The sequence below is a fragment of the Argopecten irradians genome, chromosome 9 (assembly GCF_041381155.1).
Source record: "Argopecten irradians isolate NY chromosome 9, Ai_NY, whole genome shotgun sequence".
Classification (NCBI taxonomy): Eukaryota; Metazoa; Mollusca; class Bivalvia; order Pectinida; family Pectinidae; genus Argopecten; species Argopecten irradians.
In genome coordinates this window covers 41,409,871-41,431,096 of record NC_091142.1, presented here as the reverse complement: position 1 = coordinate 41,431,096, position 21,226 = coordinate 41,409,871, and the positions used below count along the sequence as shown (strand labels likewise).

At 33.0% G+C, this 21,226-nt stretch overlaps 1 protein-coding gene and 1 long non-coding RNA gene across 5 annotated transcripts in view; one reads left to right on the top strand and one right to left on the bottom strand.

Moving 5' to 3' along the window:
• Window positions 1-21,226, bottom strand: part of LOC138332362 (ultra-long-chain fatty acid omega-hydroxylase-like) — a 45,249-nt gene that overhangs the window by 8,218 nt on the left and 15,805 nt on the right. For 3 of the 4 annotated variants that reach the window (XM_069280443.1, XM_069280442.1, XR_011209819.1), the window contains exon 11: window positions 194-259. In XM_069280443.1, the coding sequence (XP_069136544.1) occupies window positions 194-259 (66 nt within the window). Of the gene's footprint in view, window positions 1-193; window positions 260-21,226 lie in introns of those variants that run through there. The other variant, XR_011209818.1, reaches the window with a different exon arrangement.
• Window positions 6,445-20,767, top strand: LOC138332363 (uncharacterized). Its single transcript, XR_011209820.1, has 3 exons — window positions 6,445-6,582; window positions 10,082-10,322; window positions 20,344-20,767. It is a non-coding gene; the product is annotated as an uncharacterized lncRNA (long non-coding RNA).

Below are 21,226 nucleotides of genomic sequence, written 5' to 3'. Positions count from 1 at the left end.
AAACTGTTACAAATGGTTATCCGGGGTAATATTACACAGTCATTAAAACTGTTACAAATGGTTAACATCAAACATTTTGTATTTTGTAGTAGAAATTATGTTAACAACGTTTATTCATGTTTTGAAATCAACATTTTACGCAAAACATCAGTGAGCAATAGAAACACTTAAAATAACAATTGAATACCCTTACCTTCGTAGGATTCTAGCGATGATTGTCTTCATTTCATGCATAGCGAAATTTTGGCCGATACAGTTCCTGTAAAATAAAACCAATAGTTACCATATTATTGCCCAGAAGACTTACTTTACTTTAGTTCTACCAGTTATTTTCGAAGGGATTATATTTTCGTGATTTCACGGGACATTGTCATTATCGCGAAAATATGACCCGCTATATATTGCGAAATGAATGATTCATTCACTTAAATCCAGATAGCAAAAATTTAAATTTGTTAAAATTTGACCTCCTCGTTTTCAGTTGAAATCATAAACATTTTAAGCCAAGAAAATAACTGGTTATACGGTATGAATTTGTTCGAAGATATAGCACAATGCGTTATTAAATCAATACTGTCAAAATGGAGTCGTTAGTCGAAAGTCGTTTTCGCTGATAGTTTTCTAATGGTGACATTCATTTGTCACTTTAAAATCATAAACTAACAAAGTGTATCTATCTGGGAAGAAATGAAGACAAAAACATGACCATTACGACGTCCCTAATGTCAGCATGGACACGTCACCTGATACAACTGTCGAAATGGCTGTTCCATCTTATGGATTACATCGTCAATAACATATTGTTTCCATGATGAAGTCTAAACTTAATTATCAGCAATTAACGTTCCCGAAATATACAAATATGTTTAGTAGACTTAATTTGACATCAAGGATCAATGTTACTACGTACACATAACACTATTTTACTAGTGTAGAGTATCTTACCGGAAAAAACAATCTTGTCAGAAATATATAGCAACAAAGTGAAGAGAAGTGTTACAAACTGTTTCGTTATCAAACACATCAAAAACTTATAAATACCATTTCCAATTAATAACGTTCTAAGAATCGAAGAGATTTTAATTTTATAATTCTTCAAATTTTAGGTAAACTATATGGATTCACAAAAATATTTCAAATTAATTTACCTATACAGATCAATTGAATTCATTTAATGTTATAGAGTTATTGAGTAAATCGTGGATTTAAATAAATGAATTAAAGATACTCCACCGCTGACATATGGATTTTTTCACTATCAAAAACAGGAGCAGACGATTGGTATTTTTCTTCAGTTACAAAAGTTACTTACTGTACACCATTACCACCATTGAAAAGTTTGAGCTTCGACTTTAACGTCAAGTTAAAATATGAAAAATAATTAATTGCATCCGAAATAATTCCGTAACACTACATCCTATATGGACTGAAGTGCTGATTGATGCACCAAAGGTGAAATAATTATTTTATATCATTTTTGTGCTAATTAGGCATATATACACACGATAAACACCTATTATTGTTCAAATGATGAATATCATTTATGCTCTGTCGGCGGTGGAGCATCTTTAAATGACAAATACTTCAAAACAAATTACTGTCAATACAAATATATGAACTATAAGGCGATCTTCTACAAATTGAAATCGAATCTATTGTTCTGATGAATCCAACTCCATAGACACTGATGAAGACAGTGATGAAATGGTTCCCTGTTGAATGGATTATACTCCCCACCCGGCTGTCCGATACTGGAGAGGGAAGCATCATCACCATCCCCATAACGAATATATCACTCAGCATATATTTAGGTAGTTGAGGTAATTCACACATAAGTTACACACAAAAATTTATTTACAAAATGTAAAACCATGTTTTGTTTCACCCGCCGGAATTCCCAAGTTATGGTGTCATTTGGTTTTTGTCTCATAATTTAACAGCAAGAAAAATTCACATTATAATACGTAGATGTAATTTGTTTTCAGGAGTGACAGGGTGTTTGAAAAATGGTCCCTTTTCGCCAGAGATGAAAGGGCAGGGCAGCATTGTTAGTCATAACATAATGGGCCAAATTACATGGCCTCGCAGACTTTAATGTGAAACCCAGAAGCTAAAGCATGTGTGAAAATATGACTATTTCATGGTTGCCTTATCTGTTTACTCAAAGTTTACGGAGAATGCGTTAGTTCATGGCTTCCGCATGTGTTCATGTCAAAAACACACGTAAAATAGGGCATTGTATAACGTCACTAGTAGCACCAGGTGGTAAACAGTACTATTTATAGATTACCTCGATACAAATCAAAATATGAATAATTATACTTATCTCAAACATTACAATAACTAATAATAAACCTAATGCCAACTACATTAGACTGTTGCAGCTAATATTATACACGTAACGACTTTTACTTTATCCAAGCAGTATTTTCTTATCCTTGTATCACATTTTCTATACAGTATTAAGTTAAATGAGTACTATACAAGGTTATCTTGTTAAGTAATGCATGATGAGGGTTGACATTTACCCAATAGAACCAAATTATTAAAGATACTCCAAGGCCGACAGAGCATAAATGATATTCATCATTTGGACAATCACTTTATAGTTTAATCGTGTATACAAATCACTTATTTTGTTTTGCATTTGTTATCTGCACAATCAGTACCACATTCCATATTGTGTTGTGGATTTATATATGTTCTGAACAAAATATCTATACTTGTTGTAATTGTTCGGGATGCAATCATCTTGAAAACTTTTTTTATGGTAGTAAAATAAGAAGTTAAAACTTTTCAATGACGATAATAGTGTAAAAAAAGTAACTTTTGTTACTGAATATAACTACTGATTTATCTGCTCCTGTTTTAATAGATAAAAATCATCATTCATCGGCGGTGTAGCATGTTTAATATGTAATTGTTTTCCGTAAATTTTACATATCAAAATATTCACTTTAATAATTTTAAACACGCGTGTTCAAATAAGGATAAATATTTATAATACATTGTCATTATATATCCCGACCTGGCAGTTTACATATATTCTGTTTAAATATTACAAAAGTCAGCTTATCAATCCTTCAGGATTGAAGAATCAGTATTGTAGGCTCCACTCATTTTGTCTTTAATAAGTAACAACAGACTGCTTCATATAGTTCTAAGGTCATGTTTTGCAGTAAACAAAACACTGAAGTATCCTAGGTTAAACCGCAGACTGAATGCGGTTATAGTTCAAAGAGAAGTCGAAGATATATACATGAGTAAAGCAGTTTGGTGGAGGAAATACCCGACGTACAAAACCAGAGATTCAGTGTCAGTGTCTAGCAAACTCTCAGATGAGCATAACCTTGTGATAAAACAGTGAATGATCATTATTATTGGAACAACAATTATCTTTAACAAAAGCATCATCGCAATTTACTGGTTGGATTCGGGGAACATGTTGCACTATGCCAATATCACCCAGGTGAACATTGCTTAAACTCTATATTATGGCGCTGTGTGGTAGGAATAACACATCTTGTTAGTACGCATCCATTAGAAGGGTGTTTCCTTTCGAATTCCGCGACGTCGCGTTGTTTATCTTCCATTATATCAAGACAATGTCATCTACGAGTATGTATATCGGAGTAACACTACAATAGCTTAGCACGTGCAGACCGTTATTGTACCCACATCCAACCAAACACTGATTTACAAACAAAACATGCCATTCCACAGAGATCAACACCACATGATGTCGACATGCATAAATTACCAAGTATAGTTAGTGTCATTATTTTAGTAGTATTGAATTTGGTAAAGTTTTCTGGTGCAAATCGTCACATGTCACACGACCCATGTCTCAGAGTTTATACTTATCAAATGATACAAAGACTTGATGCTACCTGCATTTACAATAATTCATATTCAGCCACTATCGACGAAAGTCTTAACCATTTGCGATAATCAGGTAGCTCTACGAATAATTGAAACACATTTGTACAAAACTAAATTACAACCTTCGGAATTTCATACGTTTGCAAAGATTTTGCTTTCCGTTATGACAATGCTAGCTTCATTCTGGTCATTACTACGTAGATTTTAGACGAATGCCGTAAGTTTGTCTTTGACAAGTGACCTGTTATGTTAGGATACATGTTATTATCTTACTACGTTTAGCGACCGATGACAGGGCAGACGACTGCGATATTCGCCGATTGGCAGGGAAAAGTAAGTTATCGAACTAGAAGTCTGTATCGAATCTATAATTTATCAATTTAGAGGTATGCTGACTAGAGCTATGGCCTTACCATGCAATTAGTTCGATAACACTGGTCCTTGAGCGCTAGTAAAATTATTCAATTTTTGGAACCTGGGCCAAATTATCTTGAGCAGCTGTTGAAGCAAAAATATATTGCAAGAGAGAGGAAGTAAGAAACAGCAAACACATAAAGTTGATACCCCATATCATGAACATAACGTCTACAACACATAACTTGTGTGCATACAAACGTACAAATAAAGAGACCCTATTCAATTTTTGACACCTCTGCATTCCCATCAAATGCCAAATTCTACCAACGATAATAGCTATAACATTCAAGTGTTAGGACTTGATAGGAACCCTGGGGACACAAAAACTCCCATCTTTCTGTCACACACGAATCAAATCAGCATGGTTTATAGCACAAAGTATATCTTTGCACTTGCTGGCGTAACATTTTCGATGGTTTTATAGCTATAACACTGTAACGTGTTCTTCGCTGCTATTTAGTGAAGGCATTAGCACCTCGTGTTCAATTAGAGTGTTATCGTTGGCAGTTGGAGAGGTTGAAGTGGCGGGAATGTTCACGGCTGGGTGTTACGGTAACGGGTGGTGATTACAGTGGAGGGGCGGGCCGACTTGAAGTGGTACCCTGAGAAGTTATGAGTGCGCTGTCGCCCAGATGAAGTGTTACCCCAAACAACGCTGTCTCCCGCTGTCAGCGGAGCACCTGACTCTGGCCCCGTATCCTCGTAGATGTGTGACAAACATTCCAAGAAGACACATTCCAAACGACACACATTCCAGCAAAGTCACGCATAACAATAAAGGAACAAACACTTAAACGCAAAAACAAACAACACAAAGAAAAAAAGAGAAGTACAAAATACATGCCAACGTGTTGACACAGACGAATGCACATTATTTTACGAGACATGTTTTTAGAAAAATCACTTTTTCATCGTAAGTTTACATAATAATTAATAGCAATAAATGAAATTATAGAGACACAGCTCTGACTTTTCCAAATGAAACTACATACATAATATTCGAATTTTTGCATTAAATAATTCTGTAATTTTCAAGATGGCCCCTTATTTAAGTTTCCTAGAAAAGGCACGTGTCATTTTCATTTGTTTCTTTATCATTTTGCACCAGCACCCATATGAGTCTATCATTACGGTATTATTACAAAATGGTAGCTGAGGCCACAGAAAAAAGCATCACGAACAAGAGCGGTTATCAATAAATCACGTGACGATGATTACGACAAAATATTTCAAGCATGACCAATCAAACTAAAGATATATATGGCACAGGATCATCTTAACATCATGTAATCGTGATAGATGATGCCGTTTTCTGTTCAGTTTTTCTCCCAATGCTCCATTCTATAGATAAATTTCTCTACACATTCATTCATCTCGGCGTGTATCTGTTCTCCGGCCAAGTTAAGGTGTAATAAAACGACCATTCTTATAACAGTACATCCGTTATTTCCTTCTATATCTACATTTGTACACACATTCTTGAATTTAATTCTTCTCGAATCGCTATGGCTTTAGAGTTAATCATTATTTAAAACCATAACAGCACGAACTACAGTGAAGTTGCAGTCTATATCAATTTTATTCATTTGCACGGTTTTTATCAGAATGTATTTCAATGCCGCCGTTATCTTTCCAAAAACACGTAGCACTTTCTTGTTTCCAAATAATTAGAGCACGGTCTCTTAAATTTGGCAATAAAAGTACTGTAAGTAGAATCAAATGGGTGGCTTTTCCAATAAACAGGCTGTAACGACAACAAAACCAACATAGCGTTCCTCGACGGGAGATCCGGCAGATACCGTGATTATTTTATGGCGATGTGATTAATACCGAGACAAGTGCAGATTGCATAAGCATGACTGAGGCGATTATTATACACAGATGTGAGCCTCTTCATCCAAGTAGCGCAAACTCCCCATCTCCACCATTTCCTAACCCAGGACTCTTAAAAGATGCTTATCTTATGGCAAAACCCTCCAGTAAAAATTCTGTACGAGTTGTTTTAAGCACTGCTAGGAATAAAAATTCACAAACTTATGTGTTAACAGATGGGGGTCAAACAACATAATGTCCAACCTCTCTGCCGGAACTGCACTTCGTGATCTTCGGAATTCAGCATGGGGTCCGAGAGATACGAATGGTATCGCCATGATGCCTGTTCCATCTGAATATAGGTCTGTGTCGTAATGTATAATTGTTTGATAGTTTGGACCAATAGGGTGCCAGCACATGTCTTCTATCACAAATCGAACTGTTCGACAGAAGAGAAGAGCAGTGACAGGAGTGAGTTATAGATACGTTTTTGTAAATACATAACTAGTATACTCGTGTCGTCTGAGGCTCCATTACATGGCTACTCATGCAGCCTCGTGACGTCACTGCGTCAACAAAATTACTATTTTCTCGGGTTTTCTTCAGAAACTAGGCTGATTTTACTAAAACAAATGGCGGGGTATTATAATTGTATAATCGGTAAGCCTTGATCTTGCACCATTTTTTGTCCCTCGGGTTGAATATACCTATCCTTTATATCAACATATGAATGAGCCTTATATTATTGGTATCTAAACACGGAATGTCATGGATTTGAAACATAAGAAGTATGCGTAATTTATTATGCAAATACATATCAAATATACGTTACCTCTCGATCTTGTTATTTACCTTCAAGTAGTGTCTGTATAAATTTATCAAGCATTAAATAAATCTTATTTCAATTATTAATTACAAATGAAAAATATTTGAGATAGAAATATACAGTTATAATACATAATTTGATGATGAATATCATTATCAATTTTAAAGGGTTTTTTTCAATTTCAAGAAAAGTAACGTTTTACATAAGAATCACATTCTAAAACACACAGATCGATTGTAAAACTATAATCATCGCATAAAATAACTTATCTATTCAGCATCATCCATGCAAATCTTTTATTATTAACATCAAAATGATTATCATAGGGTATTCAATAGTATTCTAATCAATATCAGTAATCTTCATTTCAAATAACTATGTGTGTTTCCATTTGAAGCTTTGGCTGACTATTCGGTATAAAACAGTGTTTTCAGTAATACGTACGGTTTGTGTTAATTCTAAAAATGATGAAATGTTATTTTATGGATAAAATAATAACTAATAAGTGAAACGTTGTCAGATCAAAACGTTTCCTATGAAACACTTGTATATTGTCAAAAATATGTTGGCGTTCACAGAAAGCCCCTTTCACAAAACAACCCCTCGTTTTCTCAGCAAGTTTGGTCCCATGTACTTTATGATAGTAGTAAGTCTCAGTAAAATCAGACTGAAATAAGTAGACTTTAACACAAATTCTCAAAGTTCATCATTTTACGAAAAAACACAATTACCTATTTAAATATTTCATGAATAGATGGAACTAGTAAGTTTAACAAGTTCCAGTACAATTTGAATTGACAAGTATACTTAAGGTAGGTCTATATTTTTGAAAACTGCGCCAGTTCATATGACGCTATTGAATTCCAGAATGGTTTCCGATACGCTACGACATTCAATTTTGATATGTTTTCAATAGGTGAAAATTGTCCTCATATAATATTGAATGTTTAAAATCATTAAATAAATTTAATAAAAGCAATGAAGTGAATATTAGATGCTATCTGAGAGGTTTGTGCGGTCCCTGTCGTAAATGGGAATGGATTTTCAAACACTGGATGTAACGTTCGTCACTTTAAATACTAAGAGGGGACCCATCCGGACCGAAATTCCGGAATTCTAATAAAAATCGTCCACGGATTTCCTTAATACACAAAATTTGGAGGAAAAAAAAACATAAAAATAAACAGACATAAAATAGATACGTTATCACAAAAACATATGAACTGATGTGAATGTTTTTTGTGGAATGGTTTCGAAAAAATAGTCAAATATGAGCTATTTTAGCCCTGGATGAAATGGGGGTAGGAGTTACAAACTTCAAGCTTACAAAATTGTGAACATTTGATCGAGGACCCTATGTTTGAAAAATATATTACCTTGGGCATATCATATACAAATATTGTGAAATTGACATGGATTTTCATTTCCTTTTCATTGATTTTTAGGGGCGAAAATATGGCAAAACATGACAATTACGTATAGAAACGAATTATTTTTTTGCCAAAAAAGACTAAAATTGTTCCGTGGCACGCTGCACTTACCAAAATAATACAGAGTGCCAAACGCATCTTGTATTGGTAAAAAACAACGTTACATTCAATACACAATTTAACAGAAGACATACATTAATGCTTCTTGTCGATTGTATAGAAGTGATATACTGATTTATTTTGACATCGAAAGCATACAGGTGTAAAATATCGTTTTATATACTTACTCGTTACTGCAAACGGAAACTAGCATAAATTATCAGATTTGAATGACTTCCTTTCCACTGATTTTTTTTCCTATTTCAACATGTAGATAATATACGGGTATACAAATCAAAACAGATCGTAAAAACCCTTGAAAACAACTTTTGATGCCATGATATCAATACAGATGGCTGAACCATATACTAAAATTAAAGTTTAATTTGAAGGTATTAGGACCATGCTTTTTAAACAGGAATATAAACACCGCTTGGTTAGTAGGAAAACACAATAGTCAGTATAGAAATAGGTCATTTGATGCGCTGCATATGAAATAAATGTGAATTCAGACAAAACAATGTGATCACTTACAAATAGCCCTATGATATAACTTTGTTGTATCTACATCTATTATTTATTTTAGACAACACATGCCCGCTTTGATACGTTTGATGTTTGATATTGAAACGGTTATTCTTAAAAAAAAGAAACTTGGGAATATACATTAGACCTCTTTGCATCTTCAGCATTAAAAGATGAGTACGTTTAGGCCTACTAACCGACGGTTTTTAAATAGCACTTTTAAAATCTTAGTAATAAAATTTTACTTTCATATATTCTGTATGAACACTCTATATCAATTGTATATCGTGGAATTCTTGGCTATTCCGTAGTAATCACTATTTGAAGGCCTAATGACATTAACAAAAGGTAAAGAAATAACAAAAATAAAAACATTCTTAAAATCTAAAACCAATATAGAAATGAATTTATATATGATGATAATATCAAGTGAAATCCAGGAAAAGATCTAAACATAATAGCATTTATAAAATATTTTCACCTACAGCTTGAAAATCTAATACTATATAACTATCGCACTTACAGATTTTAAAGAAGCCTAATTAAAATAAAATTTAAGTTGTTCTTTTCAGTGTAATTCATTCTTCTACAAAACTTTCCCGCATTGCAGTAAAAATCTAATTATTATGATATTAGTTCATCGTCCATGTAATAACTTGATCCGATCGGAGAGGAATTGGCGTCAAGTTTTACATACGTCTGAATGTCATGAAATACTTTACACATTAGGAGTATCCAAAAGATAAACCTATTTCAGCCTGAAATTCCCAGTGAAAGTTGCGTTCTAACTGATAGAGCTTTTTAGTCCCAAACCGTGTTAGTTTAATCCAAAAAGGGGTTAAGTAGTATTACATCACATTAAAGACCTAATGCAATCAGAAACTGATACCGACTCTAATTTGAAACAGCAACACTTCAAATTAGCAATATTTCAGAAACATTAAAGGATAAAAAGAATTAAAGCACGACCAATTTTCGAAATTATTCTAATTTCTTTTAAAATACTACATTATAAGTTATGTTTTCGAAATATTTCGTTTATATTGCTGTACCGCAGTTTTTTATCCTTGCACTTTGTCATATTAATTAGATAAAACCAACGTTATGGCCGTAGCAACGCCAGGCTGTCTGTGCCGCACATTCTGTTTGAAGAGCTCTTCAGGGGAGAGCATCAACACCTCCTCGAGTTTGCAGTAGGTCAACTGTGCTGACGAAAAAACAAGAGCCGTTCTAACAGCAGGGGAACACGGCATCTCCAACATCAAACGTAACCGGTGCGATCGGCATGCCCTCAGAGATTAGGCCGCTGATTGGCTAATTGATATAGAGAGGTATATAATGTTATGAATGCTTTACCGCCAGTAAATCACTATCGCACTTTTTTCTAAATTTATCTGAAATAATGAAAGAAATATGTTTGGGTATTTGAATGAAGTCTAACGCATGTAGTAATGATAAGATGAGGGGACTTTATATTGTTGCTTCTCCGCGTGAAACTTGTCCTGTCAAAATATCTTACATGTTATCAGACTTGTAAACGCTAAATAAAAAAATACATCGAAAAACATCACGGAGTGTATCTCAGGTCTTATCTAGCTTAATAGCGCATATGACATTCTATTATTCCATTGAGAACCCATTCCCAGGAAGGCGAGGAGCCCCTATCAGAAAGCCATACCGCAGTAGGCTTCGCTGAGTTCTATCCAGCCCTCCACAGTCTTATTCGTAAAGTTCCATCAACAGCTAATTGGCAGAAATTTCTCATTTCTATATCAAAGTTTACCCCTCCTGCAGCCAATTCCTTACCTCACTCATAATGACACAACATATATTACTGGTGATTTACGCGTTGGGGAGCATACGCTATTGGGGGCCAAATCCTTTCTTTCTCTTCGTGTTACATCATTTACACGTCGAACATGAGCACGGCTTCGGATTGACAAAATTGGGAACAGGACGTCCAAACATATTTCTGCTTACAAATAATTTCATAAATGTGTTTAGGAGCCGTCTTTCATTTAGCAAAACTATACATCTGTAAAACTCACAGCGTTATGAGGTGCAGTCGCGGTACAAGGAAATAGACCAATAAAGAATTAAAAATTTTAGCGTTCATTTGGCATTTCATCAACTATTGTTTTAGTTTAGTTTATGCATTATTTCATTCAAATAAACTCTGATATATTTATACATACAAATACGTCTGAAGCTAAGATCAAAAACAAGCTAAAAGCTTATATTAATTCCTCTTCCTACCAATTGCTTTTTTAATTTTAAGATTTCTTATACTGTTAATATTTTCTCTCTTATCTATATATTCATGTTTTAGGAGGTTTTTTGGGAGGGGGGTATTTGTCCTGTATGAATGTTTTATACCTTGAAAATACAAAATCATGAACGTTTGTTTATTTCTTTATTAAACAAAAAGGAATTGGCGAGTCTATCAATATTGTTATTTAAACACAATATGAAAATATGTAACAAACTAAATGTTAAAACACTATGGTAATTAAACAGGCAAAATCTCCTAACATGAAATCCACCAGATTTTCATATGAAATTCGACTTGAAATTCAGGTCAAGGAATCTGAAATCATGACCTGACATCCAGGGCAATTTCTGGTCAGGAAATTTAGAACTGAAATCGACAAGAATAAGGAAATTTTGCCTGTGTACATGAACGAAAAAATACAAACTCTGAACTTTATAAAAGTAAACCGTATTCTTTAAATGTTAACATATACAGACGTGAAGGATTTTCTCTAAAAGTGTTTATATATTAATTAAATAACATTTTTCGCTTTGGTTCCTTAAAAAACTAGTGTAAGAAAGTTGAAGAGGAAAATTATTCCAAACCCTAAATATAAATAATCAGATAATTTATATGTATATTTTTTCATAATAAATATCACAAAAAATGTTATATACTCGGTTTAACGGACATATCCCTTCTTTTTTTCTGAAAGTTCTGTAATTTATTTCTGTGTGGTATTTTGTATCAATAGCAATATCAATTATTACTCCTCTTTTCAAATGTTCTTTCAAGATGCTCCACCGCTGACAAATGATATTTTTTTCACCATTAAAAACAGGAGCAGACGATGTAGTATTTTCCTTCAATTACAAAAGTTACTTACTTTACACCATTACTACCTTCGAAAAGTTTGAGCTTCTAGTTTTACTTCAAATTAAAAAATATGAAAAATAATTAATTGCATCCCGAAAAAATTCCCTTGTACTATGTCCTATATGGAATAAAGTAATGATTGTGCATGCACCAAAGGCGAAATAAATAATTTTATTTTCATTTTTATTTTAATTAGGCATATATATACACGATTAAACACTAACTATTGTTCAAATGATGAATATCATTTATGCTCTGTCGGCGGTGGAGCATCTTTAAATAAATTATAAAACGGTGATGAAATTAAAACACTTTTTTTAAGTTAATTATCCTGTCGAAGTAAAATTGCTGAGTGAATTTTCGATCCGCATTTTAGTCATATTCTTACTGCAAATTATTCTCATTATTATTATTCTCATTTATATTTTGGGTTTTTTTCTTTGTTTTCTTTTCTTTTTTCTTTTTTTTCTTTTTTTTTTTTTTTTTTGGAAGGGGAGGGGAGGGTATTTGAGGGCACATGAAAAGATAATCAGAAAAATATTACAGTAATAGCGCCAAAATTTGGGTTGCAAATTCACTCCACAATTTTACTTTGACAGGATAATTCACTTTGAAAAAATAATGAGTTTTAAGTGTATACAATAACTCTTCAAACGTGTCCTATAAAGACATGTTTCGATTTATACAGTAAGTAAACTATAAATATGAATAAAATGCTTGGAAGTTATTTTCTTTATTTATTGTCTTCTCTAATAAATTAACGAATTATTTGTCAACTTCGATTAAAAATATGAATAATCTATAAAGAAAAGAAAAGTTTCTATTGAATTTTCTTATAAATTATATATAATAACGAGTTATTTATCAATTTAAAATGTCACATGATTCCTTAGAACAATTTATAATTTTGTAAATATCTTCTGATTTTAGAAATGCTGTGAAACATTAGACTGATATCAAAAAGAGTAATACAATATTTTATATCTTCTATCGATATTCTTGCAGTTTTCTATAAAGTTCACACCGGAATCGAAATTGATTTTGATATTAATATTACTTAAGTCCCATGAATATATTTAGTAGAAATTTTGTTTATTCTTTAACATTGCAGGACTTCATTCAATTTCAAAATATACTTATTTGTCAAATGATAAATAATTAAAAGATTAAAAATTTAATCATTTTCGTAGATTTTGTGGGAGCTCTTACTCGTTAAAAAGGGTGAATTATTTTATGATGTTCGTGGAGGCTTCAATTCGCAGTCCTTGAATTATTAGTAACAAAGAAAACCGTTATAAATAAAATAAATAAGTATGCATCAATCGAAATAATTCACCACATACGAATAATAAATAGTAGTCCTGATATTACGAAATACATTCCTGTTTGGTTTGAACATTATCTCTACTTAATCATCTAAAAATGCAAGTTCCTAAACTCCATGAATGAGAATACATTCTTATAATGCTGTTACTTCCTCCACCGCCGAGAGAGGATAAACGATACTCATCATTTGAACAATAATTGATGTTTTATCGTGTATGTACGTATCTTATTAGCACAAATATAAATATAAGATAATTTATTTTGCCTTTCGTACATACGCATTCAGTACTTTGTTCCATACAGGGCAAAGAGACATGGATATTTTTCAGGACGCAATTAATTATTTCTAATATTTGTATCTTAAATTCAGAAGCTCAAACTTTTCAATGCTTATAATGGTGTAAAGTAAGTAACTTTTGTAACTGAAAAAATACTAATTTGTCTACTCCTGTTTTTGACAGAAAAAACACTATTCGTCAGCGAGGGTGCATCTTTAAAGAACACTTTTCCTGTACTTTATTTCACTCAAATTCGAGACGAGCGAAACAATGCTTAAACAGCGTCTCCTTGCATGCATTTGTTTAGCTCATGACAAAGAATTGTAATTTCAAAAGTAAATAATGTTGATCACATGACCTAGATTCAGCATTTCAATTCAGGAATCATATTTGCAACATTTGCTCGTTTCTCAGTACGGATTTTATAAGAGTATTTGAGACCTCAATACTCGAAGGCAAACCAAATTCAATATTGAAAACATCTTCCAATTTTGGAATCTCAAAATACTTGAATACTTAACGGGTTTCATTACGAAAATATCACTTTTTAAATACCATTAGCTTTCCGATAAAATAATTGGCCTTGACATGAGAAATGAGAAAGCATTCAAAAAATGTGGCAATGTATTTGTCGATTGCAAACTACCACCTTACATTGTTGGAGTTGTTGAAAGTTAGGGATGTGAAACAGAAAAAAAATCGCGAATGGTTGTCGGTAAAAGAAATGTGGGTATACTATTCCAAAGCTAACAGACGAAACATACAATTCAGTTCTCACCCCATGTCTCCAAGGAAAGCAAAAACTACTGACATAAAAAGGGTGATGAAAGAAAATGAGTAAACAACGACCGTTACAGCATTTCGTTACGAAAATTGAAAACAGAAGAGTGTGACCAAAAACATAGTTAATGTACATACACAAACTTTATTTTTAAAGGTTTTCTTAATTCTAAATCAGAGTTTCAGCTTGAAGTTATATAAAACTGGAAATGCATTAGAAGGGTGATATTTGTTATTATATAAGTAAAATACAATTTGCTATATAATATACTATTGTTTATTTATGAATTTATTTATTCCCGATAGAACATATTTCGGAAAAGTTAACACCATTGTCTCTTTTTAAGTCGTATACAACTAGAATTCACTATTATAAACGGAGTTTACTTGTATTTCTTGTACATCTCTCAACACTAAATTAAACGAGATAACACAGTTTGTCAACTACAGAGCACATTTTTTCAGTAGTCAATGGAGAGAAGATAACTGACAACATAATTCGTGAATATTTAATTGTATATATTATATTATTTATAAATTCGTTTTAAGGAGTTAACAACATCATCTTAATGTGTAATTGTACAATACAACTGTTGGGCTGTGACATAAACTGTAGTTGTATTTGAAATTCGTTGGTCTGTCCTAACCATTGCCCTTCTACAATGTCTGAATTATTACATCATTCCCCATCATGTATTGTATATATGTACAAACATCCATCCATTCACCCTGAATTATCAGTCGACCTATATACTGCACGTACATGTATATTACCTAATCAGATCGTTCAGTTCAATAACCGCCCTCCATCCTGCATTCGTCAGACATAGAAACATCAAAATTTCTTCTCCTAATATCAAAATATTTTGCCTCCTGCCTTTAATTTCTCTTGATATACATATGATATAACATATGTTAGTATGATTTAATAGGATGGAGGGCAAACTAATTTGAAGGGCATTTATTCTCTTTGTTCTTGCTGGTGTATGCATAATATGACATAATTCTGCCTATAATCAACCGCGGTATACCTCGCTCGTAAATTAGCACTATGATATGGCTGGAAGTTGGTTCTGCCTTGCGTTGCATGCTTCTAGTCTTGAAACGAGATTTCTGTCTTTGTATCAAAGTCTGTTTCGTGACGGCGAGAACCCACCCTCTGATTACGGCGCATTAACGACCATATGTCACATTTATGATTTACTACTCCAAAAGAGACCCCATAATTCACAGCATGTATTCACTCTTTCTTCTTCCACAGAAATTTCTCTATTAAATCATCTTTTATAAAAACTGCTTCTATCACCAATGTTTTGTAAATAAATGTTACTAATCGACAAGGCATCTACAAAGTAGAAACCATTCGTGTTATGCAGATGCATCGTCTTAGAGATCCCCAGAACCAATTGTGGAATTTCTTTACCAAAATGTTCCGAAATAAACGCTGTTATATATAGCGTCTCCGTTGCGTTTAACAAATTTAAAACAACCTTCATACACCTAACTTCAAAAACAATATCACATAACTTAATTTGTTTGATAACCCATTTTATCAAAGTGGGAAACATTTCCAATGCAAATAAATAACACTTAATATTGGAAACAAACCAAAACTATGAAGTAAAACTATCAAATCCTGAAACAAATGTTTCTCCTAGATACAAACTAATTAGTAACCATTCATTCTGTTGGAAATCTGTAAATTCCCATGTAGTTTTAAAAAGAAGTCTTACTTTTCATTTGCTACTATCTCCAACTTAAATATCTTTAAAAGTTTTATTGCATATTTCAAAATAATTCCTTCAAATATATCAAATTTTGAGCCCAATCTTAATTGCTGTTTCAGCTCTAGTCGTGAAAGTATTAGACCTACTTGTCTATTTCTATAATTGATTTTTCAAGTTCATGAGCATTCACTTTTGATAGAAAGTGTTTTATAATCTACCAATTACTCCCGGGTTTTAAATAAAGTATCAAATTTAGGTCACGCCAAAGTCGCGAAATATATTTTTAACAAATGAAAATGTCAATTTATTTCACATTAATTTGAAGCCCCTTGCTTAAAGCATTGTCCGTTCGGTGCTTCAATCGCCAGAGTATACTAACTTTCAACAGTTTTCAAATCAAACTTATATTATCTTAATCTAAGTTAAAAAAATATGCATGGATAACAACACATCCTTTACCATTTTACAATATAAAACATATATTATTTTTAAGTAGAGGACGTTCCACCAGACAGTTACCAGAGACTGTGATGACCTTTTACGTTTTACATGTAGCAGATATTGCTATGCCTATATTGGTATAGTACTGTATAGCATTAAATATGTCTTGCCAATGCTATGCCTATATTGGTATAGTACTGTATAGCATTAAATATGTCTTGCCAATGCTATGCCTATATTGGTATAGTACTGTATAGCATTAAATATGTCTTGCCAATGCTATGCCTATATTGGTATAGTACTGTATAGCATGAAATATGTCTTACCAATGCTATGCCTATATTGGTATAGTACTGTATAGCATTAAATATGTCTTGCCAATGCTATGCCTATATTGGTATAGTACTGTATAGCATGAAATATGTCTTACCAATGCTATGCCTATATTGGTATAGTACTGTATAGCATTAAATATGTCTTGCCAATGCTATGCCTATATTGGTATAGTACTGTATAGCATTAAATATGTCTTGCCAATGCTATGCCTATATTGGTATAGTACTGTATAGCATTAAATATGTCTTACCAATGCTATGCCTATATTGGTATAGTACTGTATAGCATTAAATATGTCTTGCCAATGCTATGCCTATATTGGTATAGTACTGTATAGCATTAAATATGTCTTGCCAATGCTATGCCTATATTGGTATAGTACTGTATAGCATGAAATATGTCTTACCAATGCTATGCCTATATTGGTATAGTACTGTATAGCATTAAATATGTCTTGCCAATGCTATGCCTATATTGGTATAGTACTGTATAGCATGAAATATGTCTTACCAATGCTATGCCTATATTGGTATAGTACTGTATAGCATGAAATATGTCTTACCAATGCTATGCCTATATTGGTATAGTACTGTATAGCATTAAATATGTCTTGCCAATGCTATGCCTATATTGGTATAGTACTGTATAGCATGAAATATGTCTTACCAATGCTATGCCTATATTGGTATAGTACTGTATAGCATTAAATATGCCTATATTGGTATAGTACTGTATAGCATTAAATATGTCTTGCCAATGCTATGCCTATATTGGTATAGTACTGTATAGCATGAAATATTCGTCGGTTCTATAGCTTTCGTGAACTTCCATGTTGTCGTTTGAAACATTCTCCGTTTGCCGATGATATTAATTATTGAAATAATATATCAAATATTCCTTTATGGTGATGAAATTTTTATTGAAATAACACAGCAAACACCTTATTTTTATTTTCGTTGTTACGGAGCAAACAGGAAAGGTGCTTTAACATTGCAAAAGGTACAAATGTACTTAAAAGCAATACTGCATAGTTTATGGTCACCACTCTCGTCACCGTAAGACATGTTACCAGTAATGCAAAAACTGAAGAAAGTCTTCATTAATGCAGCAGAATTGTATATATAGTAATTGTCTCTTGCATTCAAATCTTGTATTGGTATTTTTTTTTAATTCTCTATTATCACTATACGTTTGGCATGATAAACGGTATACAAATGTAGTATAAATGCTGCAACGAATTATATCAAATGGATCATTCATATATTATCATCGAATTACTATGGGAAACAATACATTGAAAACGTGTTGCTCAATTGATGAAATCAGATTTGAGTGAAACAATACTGGTATCAGTTACAGTGTTCATTTTTCATTATGATGCTAATTTTACTTTGACTGTGGGTTTTTCATAGCGGCATCATATGGTCTTAAAATAAAATTATAAAATAATGTAAGAAATATCTTTTCATATTTTTTGTTTTCAATTCAAAAATTATTTTTTCATTATAAGATGAATAATAAAATAGCATCCTTTATAAATTTTGACATAAAAGGTGAGTTATGCTAATTATGTCTTGAAAGGATTTCGGTATACAGGTCAATATATTTGCTATCACAGGAATACTTCTTTCATTCAGACATTTCTGTCAAAGTTAAGAAGCTATGTCTAAAGCTCGCATGTTTGTATTATAAAGAGATCAAACCAAATGAGGGCATGAATTGTTCAACACGACCACCCATTGTCTCATTGTCCTATTGTTCGTATTTCTCCCTTAAAACAAAAATAGAAAATGTGAATTATACTCCTATTATAAGAGAAATATTTTATAATATTTCTTATCACTACAACACTCTAAATTGGAATCATAAACACCATATGCATAAATATTTATTATTAGTAATCACAACCAAAATTATAGACAGTGCATACATACAGACAGTACATACATACAGACAGACAGTGCATACATACAGACAGTACATACATACAGACAGCACATACATACAGACAGTGCATACATACATACAGACAGTGCATACATACAGACAGTACATACAAACAGACAGTGCATACATACAGACAGTACATACATACAGACAGTGCATACATACATACAGACAGTGCATACATACATACAGACAGCGCATACATACAGACAGCGCATACATACATACAGACAGTGCATACATACAGACAGACAGTGCATACATACAGACAGTACATACATACAGACATTGCATACATACATACAGACAGTACATACATACAGACAGTACATACTTACATACAGACAGTGCATACATACAGACAGCGCATACATACAGACAGACAGTGCATACATATAGACAGTACATACAGACAGTACATACATACAGACAGTACATACATACAGACAGTACATACATACAAACAGTGCATACATACAGAAAGTACATACATACAGACAGTGCATACATACAGACAGTACATACATACAGACAGTGCATACATACAGACAGTACATACATACAGACAGTACATACATACAGACAGTACATACATACAGACAGTACATACAGACAGACAGTGCATACATACAGACAGTACATACATACAGACAGTGCATGCATACATACAGACAGTGCATGCATACATACAGACAGTGCATGCATACAGACAGTACATACAAACAGACAGTGCATACATACAGACAGTACATATATACAGACAGTGCATGCATACATACAGACAGTGCATACAGACAGACAGTGCATACATACAGACAGTACATACATACAGACAGTGCATACATACATACAGACAGTGCATACATACATACAGACAGTGCATGCATACAGGCAGACAGTGCATACATACAGACAGTGCATACATACATACAGACAGTACATACATACAGACAGTACATACATACAGACAGTGCATACATACAAACAGTGCATACAAACAGACAGCGCATACATACAGACAGCATATACATATAGACAGCGCATACATACAGACAGCACATACATACAGACAGCGCATACATACAGACAGTGCATACGTACAGACAGTACATACATACATACAGTGCATACATACATACAGACAGTGCATACATACAGACAATGCATACATACAGACAGACAGTGCATACATACAGACAGACAGTGCATACATACAGACAGACAGTGCATACAGACAGACAGTGCATACATACAGACAGTGCATACATACAGACAGTGCATACATACAAGACTCAGCAGTACGGTTTATCATACCACAACTGCTAGCATGTTATTTTAGCTCTATTCCAATTGAATTTATTACAAATGTTTCTGTCTCCTTTCGTTTCAGATTGTAGTGCAAACCTTCAAAGACTGTGGAAGGGGAGATAACACTTACAGATATAAGACACAAATAACTTTTACCAGTTATATTTAACAAACGATTAGTTTTACGCTACAAATGTTTAATGCGTTACAAAATATAAGAAAGAAAGAAAAAATGAATGAACAGACTGCTATTAATGATATCGAGAGAGCGAGCAAAAAACCAACAAAAACGCACTATCATGACATCATTTTTTGTTTGTTTATTATTATTATTATTATTATTATTATTTTTACATCTCTTCAAAACAATACTTCCAGTATGACAACTTTACTGTATTTAAATAACGTAAATAATTTTAGATCACAGAACCCATGTTTGAGTTAATCCATTCAGATGACGTGAAGTAAACGTTGTACGCCACATTTACTATATTTAAATGCCAGCTGTACCATTGTCATGCAACGCATGTTTGGTATAAAAGTAATCACAAGGTACATGTAGGTCGCGGTTAGTGTCCTAGGCTCGGTTATAACCGGAACAAGGACGTTAAGCCTTATCAATCAATCAACATGTAGGTCGCGAGGGTGGGATGTCAGAACCGAATTCCAACAACCGTCTGATAATGTCCATTGTAGTAGTGAACAAAGAACTGGTGCCATAAACTTCTAACAAGGCTACTCAGATCACCACTGCACCGTCTATGACATATCTGGAGTGTATGCAAAGCAGCCTTTTCGGTTATGGAGTTGATTAAGAAAATAATCTCTAAATAGACATGGAATAATCACAGGACATGCTGGATTGTATTTCTGTATATATCTGTATGATAAAACATTGAGCCAAAATCTCAAATTTTATCTTTCTTTGTTCTATGTTTACGTGTTGTAATGCTAAGGTCTACCAT